The following is a 26,077-nucleotide window of genomic DNA, read 5'->3' as shown; positions in this document are numbered from 1 at the left end:
TTTGTGGAAGATTTTGCTCTGGTTAATGTGAAAACATTACTCCAGATGGAATAACAAGGACAAACTAAAAGACCTCCTAGGTCCCTTCTAGCTTTGAATCTATGATTTATGATCTATGAGCTTATGTTTATATAAGCCCTGAGGCTATGCTGTAGTCACTTTTCTATGATGGTTTATGACTGCTTTGTCTATATTAGCACATTGGTGCTCCCCCTGGTGGAGCAATGTTTAAAGCACATTCTATCTCTAATGAAATAAAATTTAGCATGAATATAAAGATACAAGTATACAAATATAGGGAGGAGGAAGAAAAGGAAGAGAAGGGAAAAGGCATTCATTAAGTGTCAACTATGTGCCAGCACTATGCGAAGCACTCTACAAATATTATCTCATTAATCCTCATAATAAGCCTGGGAGGTGGGTGCTATTATTATACCCATTATACTGTTGAGGAAACTGAGACTGACAGATTTTAGGTAACTTGACTACAGTCACACAGCTAGTAAGTGTCTGAGGCCAGATCTGAACTCAAATCTTCCTGACTCCAAACCTAGCACTCTATCAACTGCATCACTTAGCAGATAAATATGGCAGAACATTGATACTATATTTTAAACTTCAGTTCTTCAAGAATCTATAATTTTTATAATTTATAATTTTTTCATCCATGTGTGAATAGATATTTCAACCACTCTACAGATTAGCAGATGGTCTTTGAGAACTAATATAGTAAAAAAAAAAAAAATTCACCATCTTACCAACCTGCCTTTCTGAATTTAGCTAGTCCATCCTCCAACAATAATCTGCCCTACTGTACATTTACACATGGACTGGTACCCAGAGTCTTTTCAGCTCAGTAAGGCATTCAGAGCTTTTACTCTATTGGCATAACCATCAAGAGCCCAATATTCCATCTGGGCAATGATTAGACTACACTTCAAAAATTATTTTTCTCCTATAACTTGTAATTCAACTTCCAAAATGCAGAGAAATAGACCTTGAAACCCAGCAGGATTTTGTAAGTGTGAAAGGACTTCCAGGACTTAGGTTAGGAGTTGAGTTTCTTTTGCCACAGGGGTATCCTATGTGGATGCCTATCACTGTACTCTTAAGTTTGAGCCCTCTTTTTTCATGGATACTGTATATATTTGTAGGAGAGTGTACCTCAGATTTGTGAAGGGAATGTTTTATAATTACTGTTCTTTCTATGCCTGCCATTTGGTTAAATGCCTTTGATTGTTGTTGTTTGTCCTTCATTCTTGAAGAGGACCATGAGGTCCCGGAGGTGATGCCATAATATGCAAGTGAATTGGATTCAAGTGACAGAAGGCTGTATAAAGTCACCAGTCTCACTTTCTCCTCCAGAGTCATCTGGGTCCAGTGGCCAGATACACTTCAGGATAACTGGAGATAGCCCCAGATGTGGTGGAAGACCTTGGCCTTTTAAAGCTAAGGTAGTTAGCAGGTCTCAGCTTGACTGAGGCAATGCCCATTCAGTGATTAAGGCTAGGTTAAAAAAATAATAATAATAATAAAGAGGCAAAGAATGGCCTCTTTAACCTAGTCCAAAAAAAATCAAACTAGAAGGGGAAGAATCTGAGCACCTTTAATGGAGACAAGATGGATTTTATATACAGAAAGACTGTGAGAAGGATCTAGGAGTGGCCAAGTAGTTTGGGGTGACTGGTCTAGGGAGAATCTTAATGGGAGTGACTGAGAGGTAGAATGGGGTCTAGATAGGTAACAGAATTGGAAGATTGGGCTTAGCTACAATAATGAAAGTAACCACAATGAAAGGCCAGTTGAGAAGACTATTGGGATGATGCCTCAGGTAAATGCCAAAGACTTGACCACGTGGGAGAAAAGTCAAGGAGAGTTGGCCGGGGAGTGGGGGGGCGGGGTTCCAGGGCCCATCATTCCTCCCCTCAAACAAATGGAGCCCAAATCCTTTTGGGGTAAGAGGCAAAGGTCTCAGCTTGGGCCCACACCCCATCATCCCTACTGGGGACCCAACTGACCAGTTCCAGTTGGGCAATGAAGCTCCCTCCTTCCTTCATTCCTTCTCTTCCTCCCTCGCTCCCTCCTCTCCCTCTGTCCACATAAGAAATCCTTACCTGGGGGTGCTCCGCCCAAAGGAATATACATTTTGATCACTGAAACCTCTAAAGATATCTTGGGGTTTACAGGCTATATTTCTTTCTTAAGGACTATGCCATAAACCTAAATCACTCTGGCTCTCATTAATTGGCCAACAACAGACCCCAGCCCAAGCCTCACTTGGTCATTGTTTAGGTCCTAATAGTTCAGAGAGAAGGTAAAGAGCAATTGTTTTTTGATTTGGCCAGAAACCCTGAGGGTCTTCCCCTCCCAGATTGATTTTTTTTTTTTGACTAGGTAAAATGCCTTTGCCTCATTTCTTACCTAGCCTTAATCACCAAATGGGCGTTGCCTCAGTCAAACTGAGACCTGGGAAAGACCTTAACTTAAAAAGGCCAATGTCTCCATTGCATCCAGGGCCCTCTCTAGTTGTGAAACTGGTGACTTGTGCACAGCCCTCCCTCACTTAAATCCTGTTCACTTGCAAATCATGGCATCACAATTATGATGTCATGGTCCTCTTGGAGAATAAAGGACAAACAACAATAACTGTTCGTCAACTAGGTTCATTAGCATGGTGATTAACTGATTGTGTATATGTGAATTAAAGTCAGAAGTTCCTATTTTCTTAACTTGATGGTTACACATGAGCCAAATCGGTAGATTACTGTTAAAGGTCTCCATGACTTGAACCTGAGTCTGAGAGTTTCCCCATTCAGATGGCAGAAATCTGGGAGGAATGGTTAAAACACTAGTTGATGGAGTCGAGATTTTTAAAGTTCTTAGGCTAGAATTTGAGTATGAATTCAATAAAATGAAATTCAATAGGAATAAATGTAAAGTATTAAACTTGTATTTAAAATATCAGATTCATAACTACAAAACATAGGCATAGCCGGACAGCAGATAATCTAATAAAAAAAAATGTTCCCTTTTTTGTGCACTATGAGCTCAATCAGTCAGCAGGGTGATATGACAGCCAAAAAGGCTGATATGATTATAGGCTACAATATGAAATGCAATATCCAGGACTAGGGAGGCGATAGTTCTTTTATACTCTGCCCTGGTCTGACCCTATCTGGAAAACTGTGTTCACCTCAGAATGCTATATTTTAGGAAGGACACTGATGAGTTGGAGAGCATCCAGAGAAACTCAACTGGTATAGTGAAGGACTTTGAGATCATGCCCTTGAGGAGCAGTTGAAGAAAATGGGGTTGTTCAGCCTGTCAGAAGAGAAGACTTAGAGGGACATTATTACTGTTTTCAAATATTTGGAAGTCTGTCATATGGCCATATAGGATCCATACCCAAATCCTTGGGGAAACTAATCTGCTCAATTTTGGAAACCCCATCCTGGGGCCCAGCTGTCTTGATTGGATCATAGGATCATAGGTATAAAGCTCAGAAGCTAGAAAGAACCCCAGATGCCAAGGAGTTCAACCCCCTCATTTTATAGATAAAGAAATTAAGGCCTATGGAGTTTAAACAACTTGCCCGAAGTCACATAGGTAGTTAACATAAGAGGTGGGATAATAACCCATTTGTCACTCTATATCTAGCTAGCTCCTCATTCCAGACTGTGATTTTAAATCAAACCTACAACCTGAAGCAGCTCAAGAATTTCCAGAACTGATCAAGGGTATAGGATGTGGTCACTGTCAGGCTAGGACACACCAGGTGAAACTGTACCCTTCAGATCTCATTGTGATCATTCTGACATTTTCTGACTCATTCCCACAAAAAATGTGGAAATGTTGATTTTACCATCACATGTAATCTGTCAGAAAACTGCAAACCTACCCTATGAACACTGGGGGAAAGGGATATACCTATGTTGCATATTAATGCTTGTTGACTTGAATTGTTTATTTGGAAATTTAACAAGGGCAAAAAAAAATCACACTAACTGCAATTATATTGATTATAACAATTATTGAATAACAGATATTACTTTAATATCATAGGTTTCAATGTTCCCACTAATGGGAGCATTTGGATAATCTTTGAAGTTCTTTAAAGGGTGATATTTCTCAGAGCTCATCTCATTCAACTGCTTCACTTTATAGATAAAGAAAACTGAGGCTCAATAAAATAAAGTGAATTGCCTAGTCATATGCCCAGGCCATCTTGACATCTACTCACTCCCTAGTCTTGCTCCCCACCTCAGCCTTTCTTACCTATTGTTTTGGGCATAGTAATGAAATCAATACTATTGTTACTAACCAGAAGTATAATGTTCTGCCTGGGAGATGGTAAATTTCCTTTCCCTGGAGGTCTTCATGCCAGGGTTGGATGACCACTTCTCTGAAATTCTGTGATTATGGCCAATGTCACATTGTTTTTCATTGTTTGTTTTTTTTAATTTTGGGGTTTTTAAAATTTTTTTTTTTTTATTTTTAGGCAATTGGGTTTAAGTGACTTGCCCAGGGTCACACAGCTAGTAAGTGTCAAGTGTTTGGTCTGAAGCTAGAACTGAACTTAGGTCCTCCTAACTTCAGGGTCGGTACTCTATCCACTTTGCCACCTAACTGTCCCTGTTAAGTTTTGTTTTGTTTTGTTTTTTAAAGCACTGCTCATGTGGTATCCACAGTGGCTGGATATCTATACCATTCCTTCTCTTATACCCATCCATTGCAATTTGCTCAGGTTCAATTCTGAGAAAGCCTGACCTCTAGTTAGGAAGATCGAGTTCCCCTTTTTCATTGGCTCCTTAAACTCTTACCTTACCTTACTTTTTGTCTCAAGTCTAAGGGTTCTATAAAAGGGGAGAGTAGGAAAAAAAAAGTACTCAAAATACAATATGAATCTGGTAAAAGACAATTTATTCTAAAAATAAATTAATGACTATATATATTATTAAACATCATTCAATAACCATAAAAGAAGTCAGAGCACATCAACAGAATAGTTTATGTAGAATTCAGTAACTTGACTTGTAATTACTAGTTAATTGGGAGGCTATTGTCAAGCCCCGCTGGGTCATAATACAGTTTGCAGGTCTGATAATTATCCATCTTTACATTTCACCTCTTCCTTTCAACTGTCTAAATATTTCATTGCTATTCTGAATAGGATATGACTAAATCTAATCCCATGGTATTTTAGGCACAATATTGGAACAAAATGAGACACTCTTAGGTCATTCAAAAGTTTACAAAAAGAGATCTACTTAGTCATAGCAGAAGAAAGATATTTAACAAGGAGTGAGCTGATTCATCGGAGGGAAACTCCCTTTCCTGAGCTTCCCATTGCCATCCACTGGCCAAGTATCAGAGACAGCATCTGGAGCAACTTGTGGTTATTTTGTACTTGGGCAGTGAGGAAAATGATGTCCATGTCCTGAGCTTTTAGTCTCCTGAAATAACCAAGTCTTGAGGATGGCCTCAATACCTCTTAAGGAAACACTAGCCTAACTTGCATGGGGGAATGGGTTAGGGTATTGCTTCTACCATAGCTGGTGAAAACCTGCCATCAAAGTGGATGAACCGGGCCAGTCCTTTATTTTTGGCGGCCATTCTTCCTAATACTTCCCCTTCCATCAGCCACTGCCATTATGACAGTCACCACTGTTATCATTATGCCAGGCCACCCAGGACATTTGGACCTTTCAGAATTCACAAGTTTACCTGGACACTTCTTCCCTGCACGCTCCCTCACCTAAGATCAGGAAAGAATACCAAGACACAAAGATGGTCAGACACTTAACGGTGATGTGGTGGTTGAGTGGGAGGCAGGACAAGCGCCCTCCTCCCCTTATCAGAACAGCTCAAAAGAATCTAGCAATTCATCACCAGAAAGCAAAAGAGACAGACTGAGAGGCAAGTGGCCTCTTGTCCATCCACTCAGCTCCAGCTCAGCAGCCAATTTCGAATCTCTTCATCATCACACAAGGTAAAGCCCTCAGCATGGGGTCATACATGATGAGAAGTAGGCCTCTTGGAGTTTCCACATGGTTACTTGGAATCAGGAATGGTGACTGGGTAGAAAGTGAGGGGAAGGTCATTGTTGCAAGGAAATTACATCATTATTTTTCTGTCCTCTACAGCATCTAAGAGAGACTTGCACATAGTAAGCCCTCAATAAATATTTATGAGGTACATGAAATACTAGGTGTAAGTAAGGTGAATTTTAGTGTGTGTAAAGTGGATTTTTTGTTATTCTTTCTTAGAGTTGTCTTCTCAGGATCCATAGCCATAACAATCTCAGCTTCCCAGGTGTTAGATGTGAGTTCTCACGATCATGGTTCAGAACAGTTTCTACCATACTTGCACAGTAGATATAGGGATGAAGTGATGTAAAATTGTGAGGCTATGGCTGACAATATGCCTTCTTTGTCTTTTACCCTATAAAGCAAGTGGGCACTGGTCAGTGACTGGGGACCCCCCTAGGGGTAAATGTGCAGGCTGGAATGCTGGGTGTGCCTTGATCGGCCCCCATCAAGGCTTGGGAGAGGGAATCTGTGTGTTTGCCTCAGTTGGCCCCCATTGAGGCTAGAGAGTATTTAGGGGAGTGCACAAGTTGTGCTGGTCTCGACTGACCCCATGGAGATGAGGGGTAGTTGCCCCCCCCCTTCATGCTGGCCCCTATGAGAAGAGTTGTTAGGGAATGCTGTAGGAGTTGGTGCTCCAATTATCAGCACACTCCCTTTGAGAAGACTAGACTAGAATTAAAGTAAGCTTATTGAACCCCTTATGATGACTCCATTCCTGTCTTCCTATCTGGCTGTGAGTGAGAGAGGTGCTAGAAGCCCTCCTGTGTCTCCTTCCTGAGAAATGTCCAACACTAGGCAATTCACTTTGTTTTATTGAGCCTCGGCTTTCTTTATCTATAAAATGAAGCAGTTGAATGAGATGAACTCTGAGAAATATCACCCTTTAAAGAACTTCAAAGATTATCCAAATGCTCCCATTAGTGGGAACATTGAAACCTACAATATTAAAGTAATATCTGTTATTTAATAATTGTTATAATCAATATAATTGCAGTTAGTGTGATTTTTTTTGCCCTTGTTAAATTTCCAAATAAAAAATTCAAGTCAACAAGCATTAATATGTAACATAGGCATATCCCTTTTTCCCAGCGCTTATAGGGTAGGTTTGCAGTTTTCTGACAGATTACATGTGATGGTAAAATCAACATTTCCACATTTTTTGTGGGAATGAGTCAGAAGATGTCAGAATGATCCCAATGACATCTGAAGGGTATAGTATCCATCCTAGCCTAACAGTGACCACATCCTATACTCTTGATTAGTTCTGGAAATTCTTGAGCTGCTTCAGGTTGTAGATTTGATTTATAATTGCCCCAGCAGTTCTGGTCTAGTGCAATTCAGTTTGGGGCTGACCTCAACTCCATGGCTGAGAAGGTGAGAAGTTTTAGGAGGACAGAAATAGCTCTAAAAGCTATCATCACAGCTGTCTGTAAGGTATCACCCCCAGGCACTGGGCCAGCTTTTACTTGGCAAGGACTCATGGACATAGTTATTGGTAGAGAAACAGGCGGCTTAGTCAGCTGATGTATCTGCTTCTTACACAATAAGTTCTACCAAATTAACGCTGGGACCACCAATCCCACAATCCCTTCAATGTACACCCCTTCATATTAATTTTAAACTGGTGTCACCTACGTAAAATTTCTGCAAGGCAGTAGTACAAATTGATTAACGTGAGTGCTTAGTACAGTGTCTGGCACATAGTAAGTACTTAATAAATGCCTATTGACTAAATAAATATTTATTGATATAATTATAAAGCAAACATGTCATTTGATCTTGAGTCCCTGTTCTAGTGTGAGTGAATAATGCACTAGTGTAAGTGAACATGTGACTATGACTCTGAGCAGCATTCAACAGCTTCTGTCACTGAAGGATGAAGTCATTTAGGCCCAGAGAGTGGATTTCTTCCTCTATTTCCTGCTACTACTAGATTTCAAACATTGAACCCCAAAGAAACCTGACCATTCTCTATAATTCTCTGAGCAAAGTGTAGAAAAATCCTTCTTCTTTTAATTTAACTGACACAAGTATATGTTCAAAAGTTTACCCAAGAAATTAAGAGAGTAATATGAGACAAAGTGATAGAGAAACCTCCTTCCATTTACTGCTAGAGGCTCTTTCCTTAGAATTCCATTTTCACCTCCTGAACCCATTTTGATGTCAAGGCCAGAAGGCCAACATACTCCCTCCAGCACAAAAAATAGCTAGTGTCTCTTTTCTTGATGCAATTTAAACTCTTCTACATCTGGTTAGTAATAGGTATGTCATATTTAAATTCTGGCCCCAGCCCTTACCATGGTTCTTTCCTTAGAGCTTAAAATGTCATGCTCCACAGTAGAAAACCATCACTTAAGAGGTTGAACCTAGCTGGCCACATTGGTGTGCCAACAAAAATTTAACAATCAGCTCTCTGAGGGAAAAATGTACACAACATACTTTTAAGTTTAATTTGCATTACGAACATTTCCCCCATCACTTTCTTAAGCTAGGCAATTGAGGAAACAACGAATCAAGCCCTGATTTATATCAATTTGCTGATATCCACAGCGTAATGGTCACATTAAAAGATTTCAGCTGGGAGATCTCAGGTGTAAATAGTTTGAAGGGGTCAAGAGAAGGCCAGAAAGTCCTGGTTGAATCAGGGTAGCAGGAATCTGGTCAAGCAGCCTGTGTGATGATTACCTAAAGCTGTGGAATATTGGCTGTGATGAGAGATAAACTGGGATTCGTATGGAGGAGAATCTGTCTGAGACAGTAAATCAGATACTGGCTTCTGGAGAAGATACAAGTTTGGAAGTCAATATAGGAGAAGTGAGCTGAGAAAAGCAAACAGTCAAATGTAATCATTGAAAATTCAGTCCTTAAAGTTAAACATATCAGCAGTCACCAAATATGGGAAATATAGTCAAAACATATCTTATGTAGGTGGGATGGGGCTACAGTTTTAAAGTTTGTGTAAGAAGAAAATCATATATTATTAGCTAAAGACAGACTTGAAAATTCTTTAAGTTGTCTTAAAAATACAATTTTAAACAGTTGGAAAGGGTCCACCTTTAAATTGGTGGAAAGGGTCTAATTTCCCTTTAAAAGAATTAATCCATATCAGAACTAAGCTCTTGTTCTAGCTACCACATTTGAGCAATAGCCTTTGAGGGAGGGAGAGGAAGAAGAGGGTGGTCAGGTGTGCTGAAACAAGACTAGGCTCATACCTTTTAGAGAAAAGAAGAAAGGAAGAGCCCAGAGGACAAATCACTCCTTTTAAGGTCTATTGAGGGGTCAGCTCTTCTTGGCTCAGTGATCACTTCTCTCTGATGTAGTCAGATAGCAATTATTAAGCCATTACTATGCCAGGCTCTGTACTAAACATTGAGGATACAAAGACAGGCAAAAAGCAGTCCCTGCTCTCAATGAACTCATGATCTAATGGGAGAGTCTAACACAGACATAGTTTAACATGCAAAGAACTATGTACAAACCAGCTATATTCAGGATAAATTGGAAAAAATCAACAGTGGGTCAGCAAACTTTTTTTGGTAAAGGGTCAGATAATTAATATTTGAGGTTTTGTGGGCCAACAAGCAAAATGAAAGATATTAGGTAGGTATTTACATAATGAGAGAAAACAAATTTCCACAATTTTTTTTGATGAAATCCAAAATATAATATTAGTAATGAAGTACATTTTTTAAAAAAAGGTATACTAACGAGAAGAATGGGATTCTTTTTAGGAAGAATAACATCTCATTTATTTGAGAGTCAAAGTTAGTGTTCCCTATCAGAAGGATCATCTCCCAACTGAAAAGTCCCTAGAATGATGCTCAAGACTTTGATCTCCTACTCTGACAAAAGGGAAAGAGAGTCTGAAGATTCCCTCCCTGGCCTTTGTTAGCTGGGTGTTATGGCTCTGAGTAAAGCAGAGCCATAAGTTCAAGGGACCATATCCTTGGTGAGATGACTTAATTGACTCAGATGAAATGAACCCGGTAGACATTAGCAGGAAACAACGTCTATAAATAAGGCTTTGAGATTCCCAGAGCAGCACACCAGCTCAGTTTTGTGCCACTTTGCCTCACTTAAATCCAATTTACACGAAAGTCAAGACATCACCCTCCTGATGTCATTGGGCCTCTTCAAAAATGAAGGATCATCACCACCACCACCAACAGCAGCAGCAGCAGCAGGCACTGTAAGGTGGAGACTATTTGGTGAAACCAATGGAGCCCTTTAGAATAGAGATGCCAGGTCCAGAAAGAAGCAGGTCCAGTGAACCCAACCAATAGAGATAAGTTGACCAGCAAAGAGTAGATTTAAAGGCAGCCATATCATTACACTTAGAAGACATTAGGGATCCTAAAATGCAGAAGGTATAAGCTGCCTTTCCACATATATCACCTATATATAGATATGATCCTTATGCAAGTTCAAGCTTTCCCTACTGATGGTATGTATATTTGTGTGCCCTAGATTTATGAGAGGAGTGTCCTATTGCAAATCTTCTTACTACATTAAATATTTTTACTTTGAAATAATTGTGCTTTCTAAATGAGGGAAAAAGTAATTATATCCGTGGGGACTTGTGAGCTATTGTTTTGAGAGAATATGTACCCACAGAGTACCATAAACCTGGGTAACCATTTTGGGGACCCCACTTGTGTCATGGTAACTACATATAAAATGATGTTCAGAACCAAGAAAGTGATAGCCCTGCTGTACTTTGACCACATTCAGAGAATGTCTTTAGTTCAGGGTACCAAGTTTTAGGATGGACATTAAAAAATGAAAAAGTCCAAAGGTAAGGCAAGCAAGTGAAATTACTGGAGGCTCTGCCAAACAGGATGAACTCAAGGAACTGTGGATATTTAGCCTGGAGAATAGTAGATTTAGGCATGCCATGATAACTGTCTTGAAATATTTTAAAGAGGTATTTCATGGGGAAAATGGATTAAAATGGATGGAAGTTACAGAGGGCAGATTTCGGTTCCATGTAAGAACAATTTCCAGGAATTAGAGCTACTTCAAAATGAAATGGGTTGCTTTGGGAGACTGTGAATTCACAACCACTTTTGGTGGGGAGTGGGGGGAGGGCGTCAAAAAGAACTGGGGTGTCCACTTCTAAGAATTCATTCTATTTCTGAGATCCTATGACTATACACGTTCCTGATTTCTTCTCTGGGCATTCTAGTTCCCTCTCTAGTTAGCTGCCGTCAGGGCAGGCAGGAAAACAAGACCTTGTCTCTGTTGCTATGGGTTGCTATAACAACCGCTGCACGCTCAGCATTGCCTCCTCCCATCCAAACACTCCCGCTCCCTCCTGTTTGTATCTTTTGTTCTTTTCCAGATTCTCAACTTTGGCCGCTCCCCGCCCTCACCCCTCACCCCGCTGGGAAAGGAGATCCTGAGGTTGGGGATGAATTAGTTTGGGGTTGGAGGAGGGAAGGCGTACATTAATGCATCTTCTGGGTGCTTGCTGACGGAAAAGGCGCAGCCCGAAGTGCTTAAACCCCTCTGGAGGCAGGACTCGTGGTGGTGGTGGTGAAGTCATGTCTGATAATGGCTCTGAGGAATATGAGGAGGAGGAGAAATTGCCTTATCTCGGGGTGAGGAAGATTATGGATTCGGGGTGAGGAAAGCTGTTGAAGGGCGAAGAAAGAGGGGAACATTTGTGCCTGTCTTGTGACTTCAGCCTTGCATAGTATCAACAACCCTCTGCTCCTGGATGCTCTCTCTTTGCTTTGCTTATTAATACTGAGAATGACATGGTTAACAGAGTTCTGTTCTGTTTTACTTCCAACCTTCCTGAAAACTATCCTGTTTTCTTTAACGGAACATCGTACCTTCTCTGCCTTCTTGTGTGTGTCCCAAGGATCTTTTTTTTTTTTTTTTTTGCCCTCTCTGTATCTGTCTTCTAGCCTTCCCTCCTTCCCTTCCTATTTCAGTGATCTCATCAACTCCAATGGGGTCAGTTGGTGGTGTAATGCAGCGGAAAAAGTGTTTAACTTTCCCCCTGAGCTTGGAGTCTGGGGGAGTATGAATTTGAATCAGCCACTTGAGACTGAATCTTTCTAGTCCTCCCTGTGAGAGGCAGATGGTAGTATGTCCACCCTTAGGAAAAACCCCTTTAACCATTAGTTTCTCCATTTGTAAAATTAGTTAGTTCCACTAGATGACTTCTGAGATCCCTTTAAGACCTGGATCAATGCTACTATGACTCTATGCCAGGTAGTCATATATATATACATATATATATATATATATACATATATATAAATACATAGGGATAGAGACTGGACCTATGATTGACTGCATTCTACCAATCCAGGTGGATACCTTCTTGGCAGTTTATAGTCTTAGAGGTTTGCCTAGAGCGCTGAGAGATTGTTACTTGCCAAGGGTCATCCAGTATGTGTCAGAGGTGAAACTTGAAACCAGATTTTCCAGGTTTTGAGGCCAATTCTCTATCCACTACACAATACTGACTCTTTTCTTTCTCCTAAACTTAAGTCCCACGTTTCCAACGGCCTTCTAGACATCTTCACCTGGCATCTTAAGCTCATTACACTCTCCCCATCCCCATTACTATCTCTTCCCTATTTCTGTTGAGACCATCATCCTTTCATGCCACCCTGTAGTCTCCGTCCACTCTTCACTCTCAGTTACTTTCATGTTCAGTCAGTTGTTAAATCTGGCCATTTCTACCTCAACAACCCTCACAACAACCCTGTCCCCTTCTCATCAGGGTGTTGAAAATGACTCCTAGCCACTCTTTCTTTTGTAGGACTCCACTCAAAACCTTCAGTGGAGGTCTCTGACCCCTTGTATAAAAAAACAAGCTCTTCCTGGTATTTAAAACTCTTCACTATCTGGTTCCAGCCTACTTCTCCAGACTTGGATTCTCCTTTCCAGTCAAAAGGACTTGCCCACTGTTTGCGGAACTCTCCAACATAGTATCTCTTATCTTGGCGTTTTTGCACTGTCCCCCAAGCCTAGAACACATTCCCTCCCAACTTCCTTTAACCTTTTCTTATAGTCTTAGGTGTCACTGCAATTGGAAGCCTTGTCTGATCTCTCTAGTTTTGGGTTTTGGTTTTTTGTTTTGTTTTGTTTTCTTTGTTTTTCTCTCTCCTTACCTTGTATTTACTCATCCAAGTGCTTTATCCCCATAAACTCTTTGAAAGGCAGTCTATACTTTTGTTTGTTTTCCTCTGTTTTCCTCTATGCTTTGAACTTAGTATGTTCTTGATTGACTTTCTTGGGTCAGTGCTTTTGTCTTGTACCCTCTGCAGATATCTGGGGGTCAAGGGCAGGGTGGATTCTGGGAAGGGATAGCTGGAGGGTAAAGAAGAGCCAAAGGGTGGGAAAGGTATTTTCCTGAGTCTTTCCCTTTCCTCTCTACCCATCCCTACTAAAATCCCGGGAGATCTAGCCCGTGGCTAAGTCTGCAACTGCAGTAGAAACAAGTGCCAGGACTATGAGACTGGGTAGTGGTATAATGTACAAGATCCAGCTTTTGGAGCCCCCTTTGACTTTTGATTTCTCCAAAATGACAGTGATTACTATCCCATTCATTTCTTCTTGTTGTCTTTCCACAACTGCCTCCCAGTCCCTTCTCTCTGTTCCTTCTAAGCACTTACCTTTTTAAATGCTCATCTGCCTCCCTCTCTTCATCATTTTTCATTGCTCTCCTGCCCCTTAACAAACCTCCAGAAAAAGGCTGCATACCAGTATCTTCCAGATACTGATCATGCCATTCTATTCCTTTTTTAATAGTATTTTATTTTTTTCTCAATTATATGTCAAGACAATTTTTAGCATTCATTTTTACAAGATTTTGAGTTCCAAATTTTCTCCCTCCCCTCTTCCTAAAACGTCATGCCAAACTTTCTCTGGTTTCCCATTGTTTATACCATAAAAGCCAAATTAATCATTCAAAGTTTTCCATTATGTTTTTCCAGCAATGCCCCCTTCCCTTTTTTCTAGTGCTTTAAAATTTATAAAGTACTCTATAACAATCCAATATCACGATATTTTAGAGATGAGCAAACTGATATTGAAGGTTAAGTGACTTGCCCCATCTGACCCAGTGTTTAGCTCAGTGCTACTTATCTGGCAGCTTCTATACTGGTGCTGTCTGGTACTTCATAAATGCTTGTTGACTTGAATTCACAAAACTAAGAAGTGTCAGAGCTATGCTTTAATCCCACTTTTCCTGAATCCAAAATTGAAGACCACTACTTCAAGCTCCCCCCCTTCACAAATTATGCTTGAAGCAAACTGGATTTACTCTGTGCACCAAGAACATTTCCTACTACCTCCATGCCTTTGTTCACTACACTTTAGGTTTGGAATGTTCTTTCCATCATTCCCTATCCTTCAAGACCCAGATTACTTGCAGTTTTCCTTCTGTGGAGCTCTGCCTCTACCAGAAGCCAGTGCTCACTTTTTGGAATTCTCACAGCACTTTTGTCTATTCCCTTCTCATAAATAACTTGTATTTTTTTATAGCAACTTAAGGTTTAAAAAGTGCTTCCCTAATGACAACTCTGTCAGATTCTAGGCCCTTTATAAGGTGGAAAGAGTTTTGGACGTGGACACAGAGAATAGGTTCAATCCCAGCCTCGTTTTCCTAGTTTATAAAATGGGAATGATTCTTTCACCACTTATCTTAAACATTAAGGCACCAAATTAATGTGAACTATTATTTGGTAATAGTTATTTGTGCATTCCTTACCTCTTACTCCAAAGCAGAGACCATGCAGGAGAACCTTATAGTCAGCCAACAAGCATTTATTAATTGCTTACTATGTGCCTGGCATTGTGTTGTGCACTGGATAAAAAGAAAGGTGGAAATAGTCCCTGATCTTGAGAAACTCACAGTTCTAACAGGGGAAACAATATACAAATAACTATTTACAAACAAGATGTATATAGGATGATTTGAAAATAATCAACGAAAGAAGGCATTAGCATTAAGCGGGATCAGGAAAAGCATCTTATAGAAGGTAAGATTTTAGATGGAACTAACTAAACTACTTCCAGGCTCCTGTCTACTTAGATTCTATGATTATGAACTCTGATGATGATAGGGTTCAGATGGAACATTCATATGTATCATCTCACCATATCAGAATATAAATAGTTTATCCTTGTTCAATCCTTTATCATTGTTCAATGTGTTTTACCTTTTTTACATTTCTCTTAAACTCTATGTTTGAACTTAGAAGGTTCTATGAAACTCCAATCTTTTCATCAGAAATGCTTATAAGTCTTCTTTTTCATTTCATTTTTCCCCCTACTCAGATTTGGGTGGAGATAAATTCTTTGAATAGATTGCCCAAGGCTGGAGGTAACTTAGAAGTATGATGTAATCAACGTTCATTTGAATAGGTTCAGCCGCTCACTGTAATATTCATTCTCTCATTAAATGTTAACCAATCAGAGTTTATTGCCACCCTTGGGAACACCCTTCTTCCAATGGGCATATAAACTGTAAGCTGTCATGATTATCTTTGGTCTAAGAGAGATGGCCAAATGGTCATCCTTTTATTTAAACGCTGGCGTTATTTTTTTTTAAACATCTTACTGTGAGGGATTGTCTGATGTTGACTACTGCCAAGTGGAGGTTGTGGCAACTTGGGGCAGGAACTGGGTATTAGGAAGTAAACGGAGCTCACGTTCCCGAGGCAGGGGCTGTGCTAGGTGGAGTTGTGGTGAACTGGGATGGGAACTGGATACGGAGCTCACACTCCTGAGGCAGTGGGCAGTGCTATGTGGAGCTGTGATAAGCTGGAGAAGGAACAGGCTACAAGGAAGTAGCCGGAGCATGTGCTCCTGAGGCAGGGGGCTGTGCCACGTGGGAGTGGGTCGGCAGAGGACGAGTTCCCTTTGCTTAGTCCCCTCCCTAAATGCAACGTCAACCCCAGACGCCTCCTTCCTGTGTCCTTCCTGACTTCCTGAGTCACATACCTTCCCTTTGTGTAGCACTGACCCCAGACGCCTCCTCCCGGTATCTGGGCCTGACTTCCTAGGTCACGAGCTCTCTCTTTGTCTATGCACTAATCCCAGACGCCTCCTTCCTGTATCTGGTCCTAGCCTCCTGCGTCACTTCCTCTCCCTTGGTGTGCTAAACCCAGACATCCCCTTCCAATATCTGATCCTACAATCAATGACTAGTAGGCAGGCTGAGGAGGAGGGGCTAAGTAGGTACTTAAGGAACAGTAGAGATCGGAGCTTGCTCTCTCTTGCTCCTGCTCTCTTGCTCTTGCTTTCCTGCTTGGCCTTGCTGTGATGGCCTCTGAATAAAGCTCGAGTGTTTGCACCTCCTGATCGGCTCGTCTCTGTGTTTATCCGGGTGGGCACCAAAGACTGGTAAGTAGTATGACCTTGGCAGCCTGCTCCTTATAGGAGGAGAGAGCATGGCGCGACCAGCACATCTTACAAAAAGTTTATTTTCAAAAAGTTAAAGAATATACAATGACTAATTTTATGTATCAAAAGAAAAAAAAGAGACTCTTGGGAATGAAAAGGAGAAGTGGAGACCCAGGGCATCATCAATGCTTCATTCCTTATACTCATTCCAAGGCTTCTAACATAATGATACTGTTTCCTCAGATTACCACCATTCCAATATTGTTCTGCTACCCACCTGGTGCCATCTCTACACATTCATCAATCATAAGATTCATAAATGGCTCAAACCCCTGCAATATTCCTTGGACATGTCTCCCACCATTTAATTTCAATGATAGCTTCTTGTCCATAAATTTTTTTAGTTTGGGCGGGTGCACTTTGCTTATTTTGTTTCAGTTGCAGCCTTTCTCCTCCTCCCTGTCTAAATGCTGGCATTATTAATAAAATGATTAAATTACCCAGAAATTGTGTCTCTTGAAACTTTTTCAATGCCACAAATGTATGTGATCTCATTAATTTAGAGGTTCCTTCTAACCATGTAAATTACAACCCATAAATGGGAGCCCATCTTATGTGATTTTTTTTCCATATCACAGGATCATATATTTACAACTACCTAATACAACCCCTTCATTTTACAGGTGGGGACATGGAGGCTCAGAGGTTAAATGACTTATCTATGGTTACAGAGAAGAAAGAGAGAAGGGGAAGGGAACAAGATTTATTAAACCTCTATCATGTGCCAGGCACTGAACTAAGTGCTTTAAAAATATTATCTCATTTGATCCTCACAACAATCCCATGAGACAGGTGCTCTTATTATCTGTATTTTATAGCTGAGACAACTGAGTTAAAGAAAGATGAAATGACTTGCCCATGGTCACACAGTTAATAAATATCTGAGGCTAGATTTGAACTCAGCTCTTCTTGTCTCCAGGCCCAGTGCTATATAAACTTTGCCACAGGGATAGTAAGTGTCAGAGGAAGGCTTTGGATCTAGGTTTTCCTGACTACAATTTCAGCACACAGTGCATTATGCTACACTGCCTACTCTGTTCTTTGGGGTTCCTCACTGATGTTGGTTATATGTTGGTTTCAGTCTTGTCTCTTTCACAAAGCAGTGAATTTCACTAAACATATTTTGCAGTGTTCCAGGGATTACCTTGATTGTTGTTTAGTTTTTTCAGTTATGTCTGATTCTTCATGACCCCATTTGAGGTTTTCTTGGCAGAGATACGGGAGTGATTTGCCATTTTCTTCTCCAGCTCATTTTACAAATGAGGAAATTGAGGCAAACAGAGTTAAGTATTTTGCCCAGGGTCACACAGATAGTGTACAAGGCCAGATTTGAACTGAGAAAGACGAGTCTTCCTGACTCCAGGCCTGGGGCCCTATCCACTGCACCCCCTAGTCCCACTGTGGTTAGTACAATATTATCTTTTAATGGGAGTAATTTTATCCTTTTGTCATGGAGGGAGTAAACTGGTAGTCAAATCCAGGTTCTGTAACTCCATACCCACTGTATTTTCCTCCACTACACCTCTCGTTTTCCATGATGTTGACCAACACCTTTAGATTTCTTTGTTCTGTATCTTATTTAGAGTCGATACCAAGTGGGTGATTGAACAAAGTTATCTCTGTGGTTTTGTGTATTATATAATTTTTGTATATTTTGTACGTAAAGCCTTGCAAAATTTTTATACATGTGTGGGAGACCCCTTGACTGTGGAAAGTCTTCAGTTCTGTCTTTTCTTTTAGTAAGTTAAATGCCTTCATAAAACCAGTAAACAATAGAGGAGCTTTTAAATTCACTATACCTCACTCAGTTGTATGACTCTCAGGAAAGAATCTGATGTGAGTTGTCTAAGCTTTATTGTAAGTTCAAGGCACTGTATTATCTCTGGGTGAAAATTTAGTTTTTATTTCTAATTGTGATGTGAAGAGCTTTACCTAAAGTAAAAGGAATTTCAGGCATTAATGAGCATGTGGAAAAGATATTTTGGGGAATAGGAGAGCCTTCTGAGAATCCCTGAAATTATACAAGATAGGCCACTTCCTCTGGTTACTCATAAAGACAACTTTGCTAATATTTCATACATTCAATATTTTCAAAATTCCTTTTAATAACTTAATTTTAATAGACTCATCTGTTTAATAAATCATTTCACTTTGATTATCTAATTTCTTCAGGAATATGTAGGAGAACGCAATGAGCAAGGTGAACGGCATGGACATGGGAAAGCAATATTGCCCAATGGGGATACATATGAAGGGCAATATGAACATGGTAAAAGACATGGTCAGGTAAGAATAAATGTATTAGGTGAATTGTTCTTCTAAAAATTTTTAGGGCATATTTTAACTTAGTAGTAACAAGAAAAAATATGTTGCAGGGGACCTACAAATTTAAGAATGGTGCTCGATACATTGGAGAATACCAAGAAAATAAAAAACATGGCCAAGGCACTTTTTTCTATGAAGATGGATCACAATATAAAGGTAAAAATGAATCCTAAGTTAAATATTACTGTTTCAATGTAAGAAAACTAGTTTGGTGTTTTTGTTTTGTTTTGTTTTTGACTACTGAGCTTATCTATAAATACGAAAATACATGAAGGAAGCTCCAGATTCTTTGGTTCAATTGGTCAACTGTTATTTATTGAGTACCTGTTGTTTACATGGCATTATACTATCCACTGTGGGAGATGGTAGATAAATAAAAACGTAGTCCCTTCTTTCAAGGACTTTGCAATCTAGTCAGTAAAAGAGAGAGAGAGAGAGAGAGAGAGAGTAATGTAAGGCACCTTGTTAATAAATGCCAAAAAAATCATTACTTTAAAAATTCATTTTGGGTTAGTGTGATCAGAAAACACTTTTGAGAGAAGTGAAGTATGAAGTGAGTATGTAGCATTAGCTGGAGTACAAGTATGGAGTATTATCTGTAGTATGAGTATGGGGAATGACACAAACAAAGGATTAGTTGGAATTATTGGAGAGTAACAATAGCTTGACTGAAACAGAATGTTCATGTTAGGAAATAATGGGAGTAAAAAACTAGAAAGTTCTACTGGGGCTAGATTGTGTCCTCCAATACCAGGCTAAGGAGTTTGAAGACATCATCTAGTAAGTAGCGAGAAACAATTGAAGGATTTGGGGCAAATAATTGACATAATCAATGAGGTATTTTAGGATGATTCTTACCCAGTTGGAAGAAATGAATGCTGAGCTTCTAATACACATCAAAAGCTGGTACTGAGGCAGGATACAGTTTTGATGAGGGTCTTTATGAAAATATTTATTTATTTATTTGAATATTTATTTATGCTGAAGTTTTCTTTCACCTAAAAGAAAGGCACCAGGTAAATCCTTTATTTGTCTTACTAATAATTTCACCTTTATTGTCAAAGATAATAAGACAATAAGCATTTATTAAGCACCTTCTATATGATAGCCATTGTGCTAAACACTGGGGATACAAAGAAAGGCAAAACACAGGCCCTGACCTCAAGGAGCTCACAATCTAATGGATATATTCTAAAGGTAGAGAAAGTATAAAGGAAATTACATTCTAAATCTAATTTTGACCAACAAAGAACTTGCTAGTGAAGAAGAAATGTCAAGAACCATGGAAGGACGTAATTATGCTATTTTCAACTCAACACATCCAAAAGATAAGGCATTATTTTTAACTGCAAATCCACCCCTGGCCCTAATTTCCCTATTTTGTTTAGGGTGTCACTATCTTTCCAGGCATTCAGACTTGCAACCTTGGAATAATCCTTGATATCTCATTCTCCACATCACTTAAACTGTGTGTTGTGGATTCTACATCCACATCTCTGATATCTGTCCTCTTATCTCTACTTGCCCAAACTATTTCCAATAAACTTCTGATTATTTTCCTTTCCTCAAGTCTCCCTCCTTTTCATCACATGCTTCTGGATGTGATATAGCTCCCCAAGTTAATACTCCCAAAGTATGGGTCTCCCTTGCTCAAGAAGATTCAGTGGTTTCCTATTGCTCCAAGACTGTATTTGTATCCTAGAAAGAGATTGGGAGTCATCTTTTTGTTATTGTAAACAATTTATGCAGTATTAGAATTAATTAATAATTAGTTTATATTTCCTCTCATCTTGTCCTTTTGTACATTTCTCCCCTTTTTTCCCACCTCTCTCTCTAAAAATAAGAAGGTGGTCAAAGAGAGTGTGAAAAAAACATGTTTCTTCTCTGTTCCAGCTATTCTCTTCCTCTTGTCTTAGCCCTGATCATAGGTTTTTAATCTTTCTTCCTTTCATTTTCATCTTCTTTTCATATTCCTCCTTCCAGTATTTAAGTTTGTTTTACTTATAACTATTCCTTTACTTATTCAGCCCTCCCTCTGAGACTCCTTTCTATCTCTCTCTTGTTCCTGTACCCTCCTATTTCTATTTTGAGTTTATTATATTTCTTTACTGAAATTTTTAAAAATGTGAGTTTAATTACAGTCATGTTCAATCTTCCTTTTTATGATTCAGATGAAAATGAGGATCACTGGATACCCATTTCCTCCCAGCTTTTCCTCCATGACTATATTCTCTTCATCTTGTGCATCTCTATTATACAATGATTTCCCTTCTCTTTTTCCTCCTTGGTATGGTCCCCTGTCTCTCCAATTTTTGTCTTTTCCTAAGATTATTAAAACAGAACAAAACCATCATAGACCCTTCTATCACTTAAACCTTTCTTCATGACCCTTAAAGATATTAAGGTTCTTTGAAGACATCTGTTTATCATCCCATCAACATGTTAACAATTTATCCCTGCATATTTCCTTTCAATTAAACAAATATGTGTACCTTTCTATATTGCTTTTGGCACCTGAATTTACATTTCAAAATGTCTACCAAATTCTGGCTTTTTCATCAAGAAATGATTGAAAATCTTTTATTCTTGTCAAACAATGGGTGTGGGTACCAGATCAATTTTAGGAATTCAGGGTCAGTGATGAAAAAGGAACCACTGAAGCATTTACTATATCTATTTATTTCCCTCCAATACATTTCAAACAATAAGGTATATATAAGTATAGGAAAAGCCAGAGTAAAATACTTAGCAGGAAGTCTCTTCTACTTCTAGTAACTACTTGTAAAATGGTCGCTAAGTGAGAGAAATCATCATTTTTCTTGCCTTGTAGTTTCTGTTTAGACTAACATGACAGAAAGCAAAGTTCACTTTAATTTGGTTAAAGGGTATAATATAATTTTAGGAGGAAATAAGAAACTCTGTGGAATGAAGGAAAACCAAACAGGCAAGAAGATCAAGAAAAAAAGAATAAAGAAAAGAAATGGAGTCAGAAGAGAGAGGACAGATAAAGAGAAGTGGTCTGAAGTGAGGCTGTCAGCCATGGTTAGAAGTGATCTTAAAAGGGTCTTAGAAGATCATTGGATTTAGAGGCAGAATGGACCTAATAATAGAATCTTAGAGGTAGAAGAGATTTCAGATACTATCAGAGTAAGACATAGTAAGTGTTAGCAGCTATAAAGCTGTACCAAACCCAACTGTAGTTGACCAAGAATACTCTTTACAACATCCCTGATGAGTAATCATTTAACCATCCCTTGAAGAACACTAGTGAGGCACTCTCTTCTACTGTTGGATAATGGACTCCCTTCCTTTCCTTCTCCCCCTCCCCGTTTAATAGATAAGGAAAATGAGACCCAGAAAAGTGAACATTTTTAGGATATTCTTTAAAAATGTGCATATATATATATATATATGTGTGTGTGTGTGTGTGTGTATATATATACACATATACATATACACACATATATGTATATATGTAATGTAACCAGTCCTGATAAACGAAGATTTCAGAGTATTTAAAATATATTTAAACAATGTAATATATACTTTAAAAGAAATTCAGTGGTTTCTCTATATTTAATGAAATCCATTGGGCCATATAAATTAGTGCAAAACTTTTCTGAAACAGATCTTTGATTTCATTGGTATACAGAATGCCAGTTGATATACAGAATACTTCAGAGTTGTTGTGAAGATTAAATTAGACAATATATTTGTGAAGCACTTAGCACAATGCCCAGCACTTAATAAGGTCACGAGATCAGTTCTGTTCCTTGGTTGGCTCTCATTACCAGGAGCTGAGAATTCCTCTTACTGAATCTCTGAAACATAAGATCAGTCCCCACTCTCTGACAGGTTCTCATGGCTTTTCTCTTTAGAAGCTGTATACTTCCCTGCTCTTGTGCTCACATCTCTTCTTTCTTATTATTTTGCTTACCTGTCTCTAGTTTCCTCCCTCTTCTACCTAAACATTCTTTTTCCACAAGTGAGAGGGCTAGGTTTGGTAGTCAAAGTCATTCACTGTCTGTGCCTTGGCTGGGCCCTTTTTCAAAGTCTCTTTGGCAGAGTCAAGTTACAATTACAAAGGAGGATTTGTTGGGTTGGGTTTGATTGTTTTTACACTGTTTTCTATTTGCAAACAAAAAAATTCAATAAGAATTTTTGAAGGACTATTATTTCATTTTTAAAGGTACCTCTCTCAGTGAGGTAGCTGGTAACCCCTTTGTTGCCAAAACATTAATTACCATAGGAAAAAGAAAAATCATCAGGTGGTATCTTATGTGAGTGATTGACTCATCTGTTAATGAGTCTATTGACACCATGGTAGGATGGACTTCAGAACTAGTCTATTACAAGCCTATACTCAAAGCCTTTTCAGCTTGGTAGGACTGGCCAGAATTAGTAATTAACTAGCATAAACCAATTATCTCCTTCTGATGCATAATGATGCATCAGAGTAGAACTTTAGTCAAGAACTGCCTGAAATAAAAAGTTAAAAGTGAGAGAAAGGGATCCTTCTCCTTGGCCCTGCATGAATGGGGGGTGGGGAAGGGGAGAGGAGGGAGGGTTGTTTCACAAAAATATGGCAACACCTGTATGAACTGATACGAAGTCAAGGTCGAAGAACTGGGACATCATTATGCGCAATAACAGCAATGTTGTAATGATGATAAACTGTGAAACACTTGACTACTCTGATCAATACAATGATCAATACAATACAAAGGACTCGTGATGAAAAAATGCTATCCACCACCAGAGAGAGAACTGATGAACTCTGAGTGCAAACTGAAGTATAATTTTCTTACTTTTTCTTGCTTTTTTTGAAATATGGCTAATATGAAAATATATTTTGCATGATTTCACATGTATAATTAATATTGTATTGCTTACCTTCTCGGTGGGTATGGGAGGGAGTGACAATGAAAGAGAGAATTTAGAACTCAAATTTTAAAAATAAAGGAATGTGGGGGCAGCTAGGTGGTGCAATACAAAGAGCTCTAGCCTTGGAGTCAGGAGGATCTGAGTTCAAATGTGACCTCAGACACTTAACTAGCTGTGTGACCCTGGGGAAGTCACTTAACCCCGATTGCCTCACCAAGAAGCTTAAAAAAAATTTTTTTTTAAATAAAGGAATGTTAAAAATAAATAATATATTTTTTAAAAAGCTGTGTCAGAACCCTAATCATTATATAGAGTTATTTTTCTGAGCTCTGAACCTCTGTTTAAGAAAAATAAAACCTAAAGCTTAACATCTAGAATCTCTGCATTATGACAGTTATTTGGAGGTAACTGCCTATCGCATGAACTCAGTAGGAATATTTTTCCCATAACACAAACAATGCAAGAACTGCTGTGAGCCTCCAGATGGAGAAGTTACCTTGGGTTAGGGAGTTGATTACTGTGTAATCATGGTCTGTATACTGGGAAAGTATATAGTTTAACTGTATCTATGGGAATCCTAAACCATTTGAACTATGTGTCGTTTTTTTTTTTTTTTTAAGCCAGCTTTCAGTGAACTGAATCGCAAATGCCCAGGAGTAAATAAACAGCTTTAATTCTCCAAACCTATAAAATGACAGTGTCATCTCATAGCTTTTCATTGCTGAAGAAGCTACTATAATAGCTATCAAGTCCGGAATTATATACCTGGCTTCCAAGACCCTTTTTCAATTGCCTACATCCTAACTATACAACCTTTTTTTTTTTTTTTTAAGCTCACTACTTTCCAACTCAACCCCACTTTATACAAGACAATTTTTTTCACTGTACTCACATACCATAATTGTTCCCACCCCCATGTGCTCCTCTGTTCCCTTCCACCCATCAATATCTCTATCATTCTTCAAGATATCATGGTTATAAGGGAAAGAATACTGGCCTGAGAGTTAAGGAAAAGCTAGGTTCTTTTGTTGGTTCCACCTCAAACTGGTTGTGTGGGCAAACTGTTTCAGCATTCTGTGTCTCAGTTTCCTTATCCAGGGTTAATAAAAAAAAAAAAGCAAAGGGTAATGGGCTAGCTCATCTGAAAAGTCTCTTATAATTCTAATATTCTGTGACTTTATTGTTAGGCTCAAGTCCTTCGAGCTCTACATAAAGCCTTCCTACTATAACCCTCATTCATCCTTATAATTTTTCTACAAAAACAGCCTATTCTATGCAATTTAGCACAAATTATATTTTATATTTTCTCATATTCGTTCTCTGATTTATGTGCAATAGCCTAGTAAGCTTTTTTAGGGAAAGAACTATGTCTTCTATTTGTATAAGTGCCTAACATATATCAGGTACTCAATAAATACTTTGATTAACTGACCAATTATTTAGGGTTCTTCTGAAAGCTATGACTTCTTCCAGATAAATGTTTTTGTTATTCAAACTATTAATATTTCTCTTTAGATGTGTGTGTGTATTACACCACAGTAAATTATAAAATTTCAAAGACGACCCAAATTGTATGTCTTATGCCGGCATTTTTTTTTTTTTTTGCATTGTCAATTTCAGGAGAATGGGTAAATGATGAAAGGCATGGCTATGGAGTTTATCGCTACCCAAATAATGACACATATACAGGAGAATGGTTTGCTGGCCAAAGGTTTGTTGTTTTGTTTTTTGTTTTACTGTTTCTTCAGTCTTATATTTTTATTTAGGCAAGTAGAAGACTCTGATGTGTCTTTAGATTTATTATAGAAAATTCACAGCAATAAAATCTACAACTCAACTTTTTACATGAATTGGAAAGAAAGCATTCTGGAAAATATCTACCTCAGTATGATTCTATGGCATCTGTGTCAGAAAACCAGGTTCATGATAACTTATCAAGTCAGCCTTCCACAAGCTGATGTAGAAAAAGTTTTCACCATACTAGAGAAGGTAGAATTTGCACTCTGCTCTCATTATCAACAGAACATGGAGGAACATAGAAGATAGAACACTAGGCTTGGATTCAGTGAACACATAACCAGGTTATGGTGATTGGTGCTTTGTCTCAGGGTGCTGAAATCTGAAGACTGCTCACAGCGCTTACCTTCAGCAATATAAAAATAACTGAGTTTAGATCCTAGGTAGCAAAAATAATTAGGTAACATAGGAAGCTATGAGATGGAATGTGTTTTCTTTCTCCCATTTTATTGTTCCCCAGGTGAGCTTTCCTGCAATCTTTACATGGAGTAGAGCAGCATTACTTTGTTCTGGATTTTGTAAAACTTTCTGAGTGTAAAAATTCTAATTTCTCC

The 26,077-nt window shown here is 38.8% G+C and overlaps 1 protein-coding gene and 1 pseudogene across 1 annotated transcript in view; one reads left to right on the top strand and one right to left on the bottom strand.

Moving 5' to 3' along the window:
* The first annotated feature begins 11,466 nt into the window (after positions 1-11,466).
* The window catches only part of LOC114041181 (radial spoke head 1 homolog), a 37,621-nt gene continuing 23,010 nt past the window's right edge, over positions 11,467-26,077 (top strand). Inside the window, exons 1-4 of the mRNA XM_027859494.1 lie at positions 11,467-11,689; positions 18,690-18,803; positions 18,893-18,998; positions 25,347-25,437. Coding sequence (XP_027715295.1) covers positions 11,633-11,689; positions 18,690-18,803; positions 18,893-18,998; positions 25,347-25,437 — 368 coding nt within the window. The 5' untranslated portion in view covers positions 11,467-11,632. The remainder of the gene's footprint in view (positions 11,690-18,689; positions 18,804-18,892; positions 18,999-25,346; positions 25,438-26,077) is intronic.
* LOC114041182 lies at positions 16,661-16,879 on the bottom strand (annotated as a pseudogene).

The sequence above is a fragment of the Vombatus ursinus genome, unplaced genomic scaffold (assembly GCF_900497805.2).
Source record: "Vombatus ursinus unplaced genomic scaffold, bare-nosed wombat genome assembly UNPS02014168.1, whole genome shotgun sequence".
Lineage (NCBI taxonomy): Eukaryota > Metazoa > Chordata > Mammalia > Diprotodontia > Vombatidae > Vombatus > Vombatus ursinus.
The sequence above is the reverse complement of the archived record's forward strand: the minus strand, read 5'-3'. Positions and strand labels throughout refer to the sequence as shown.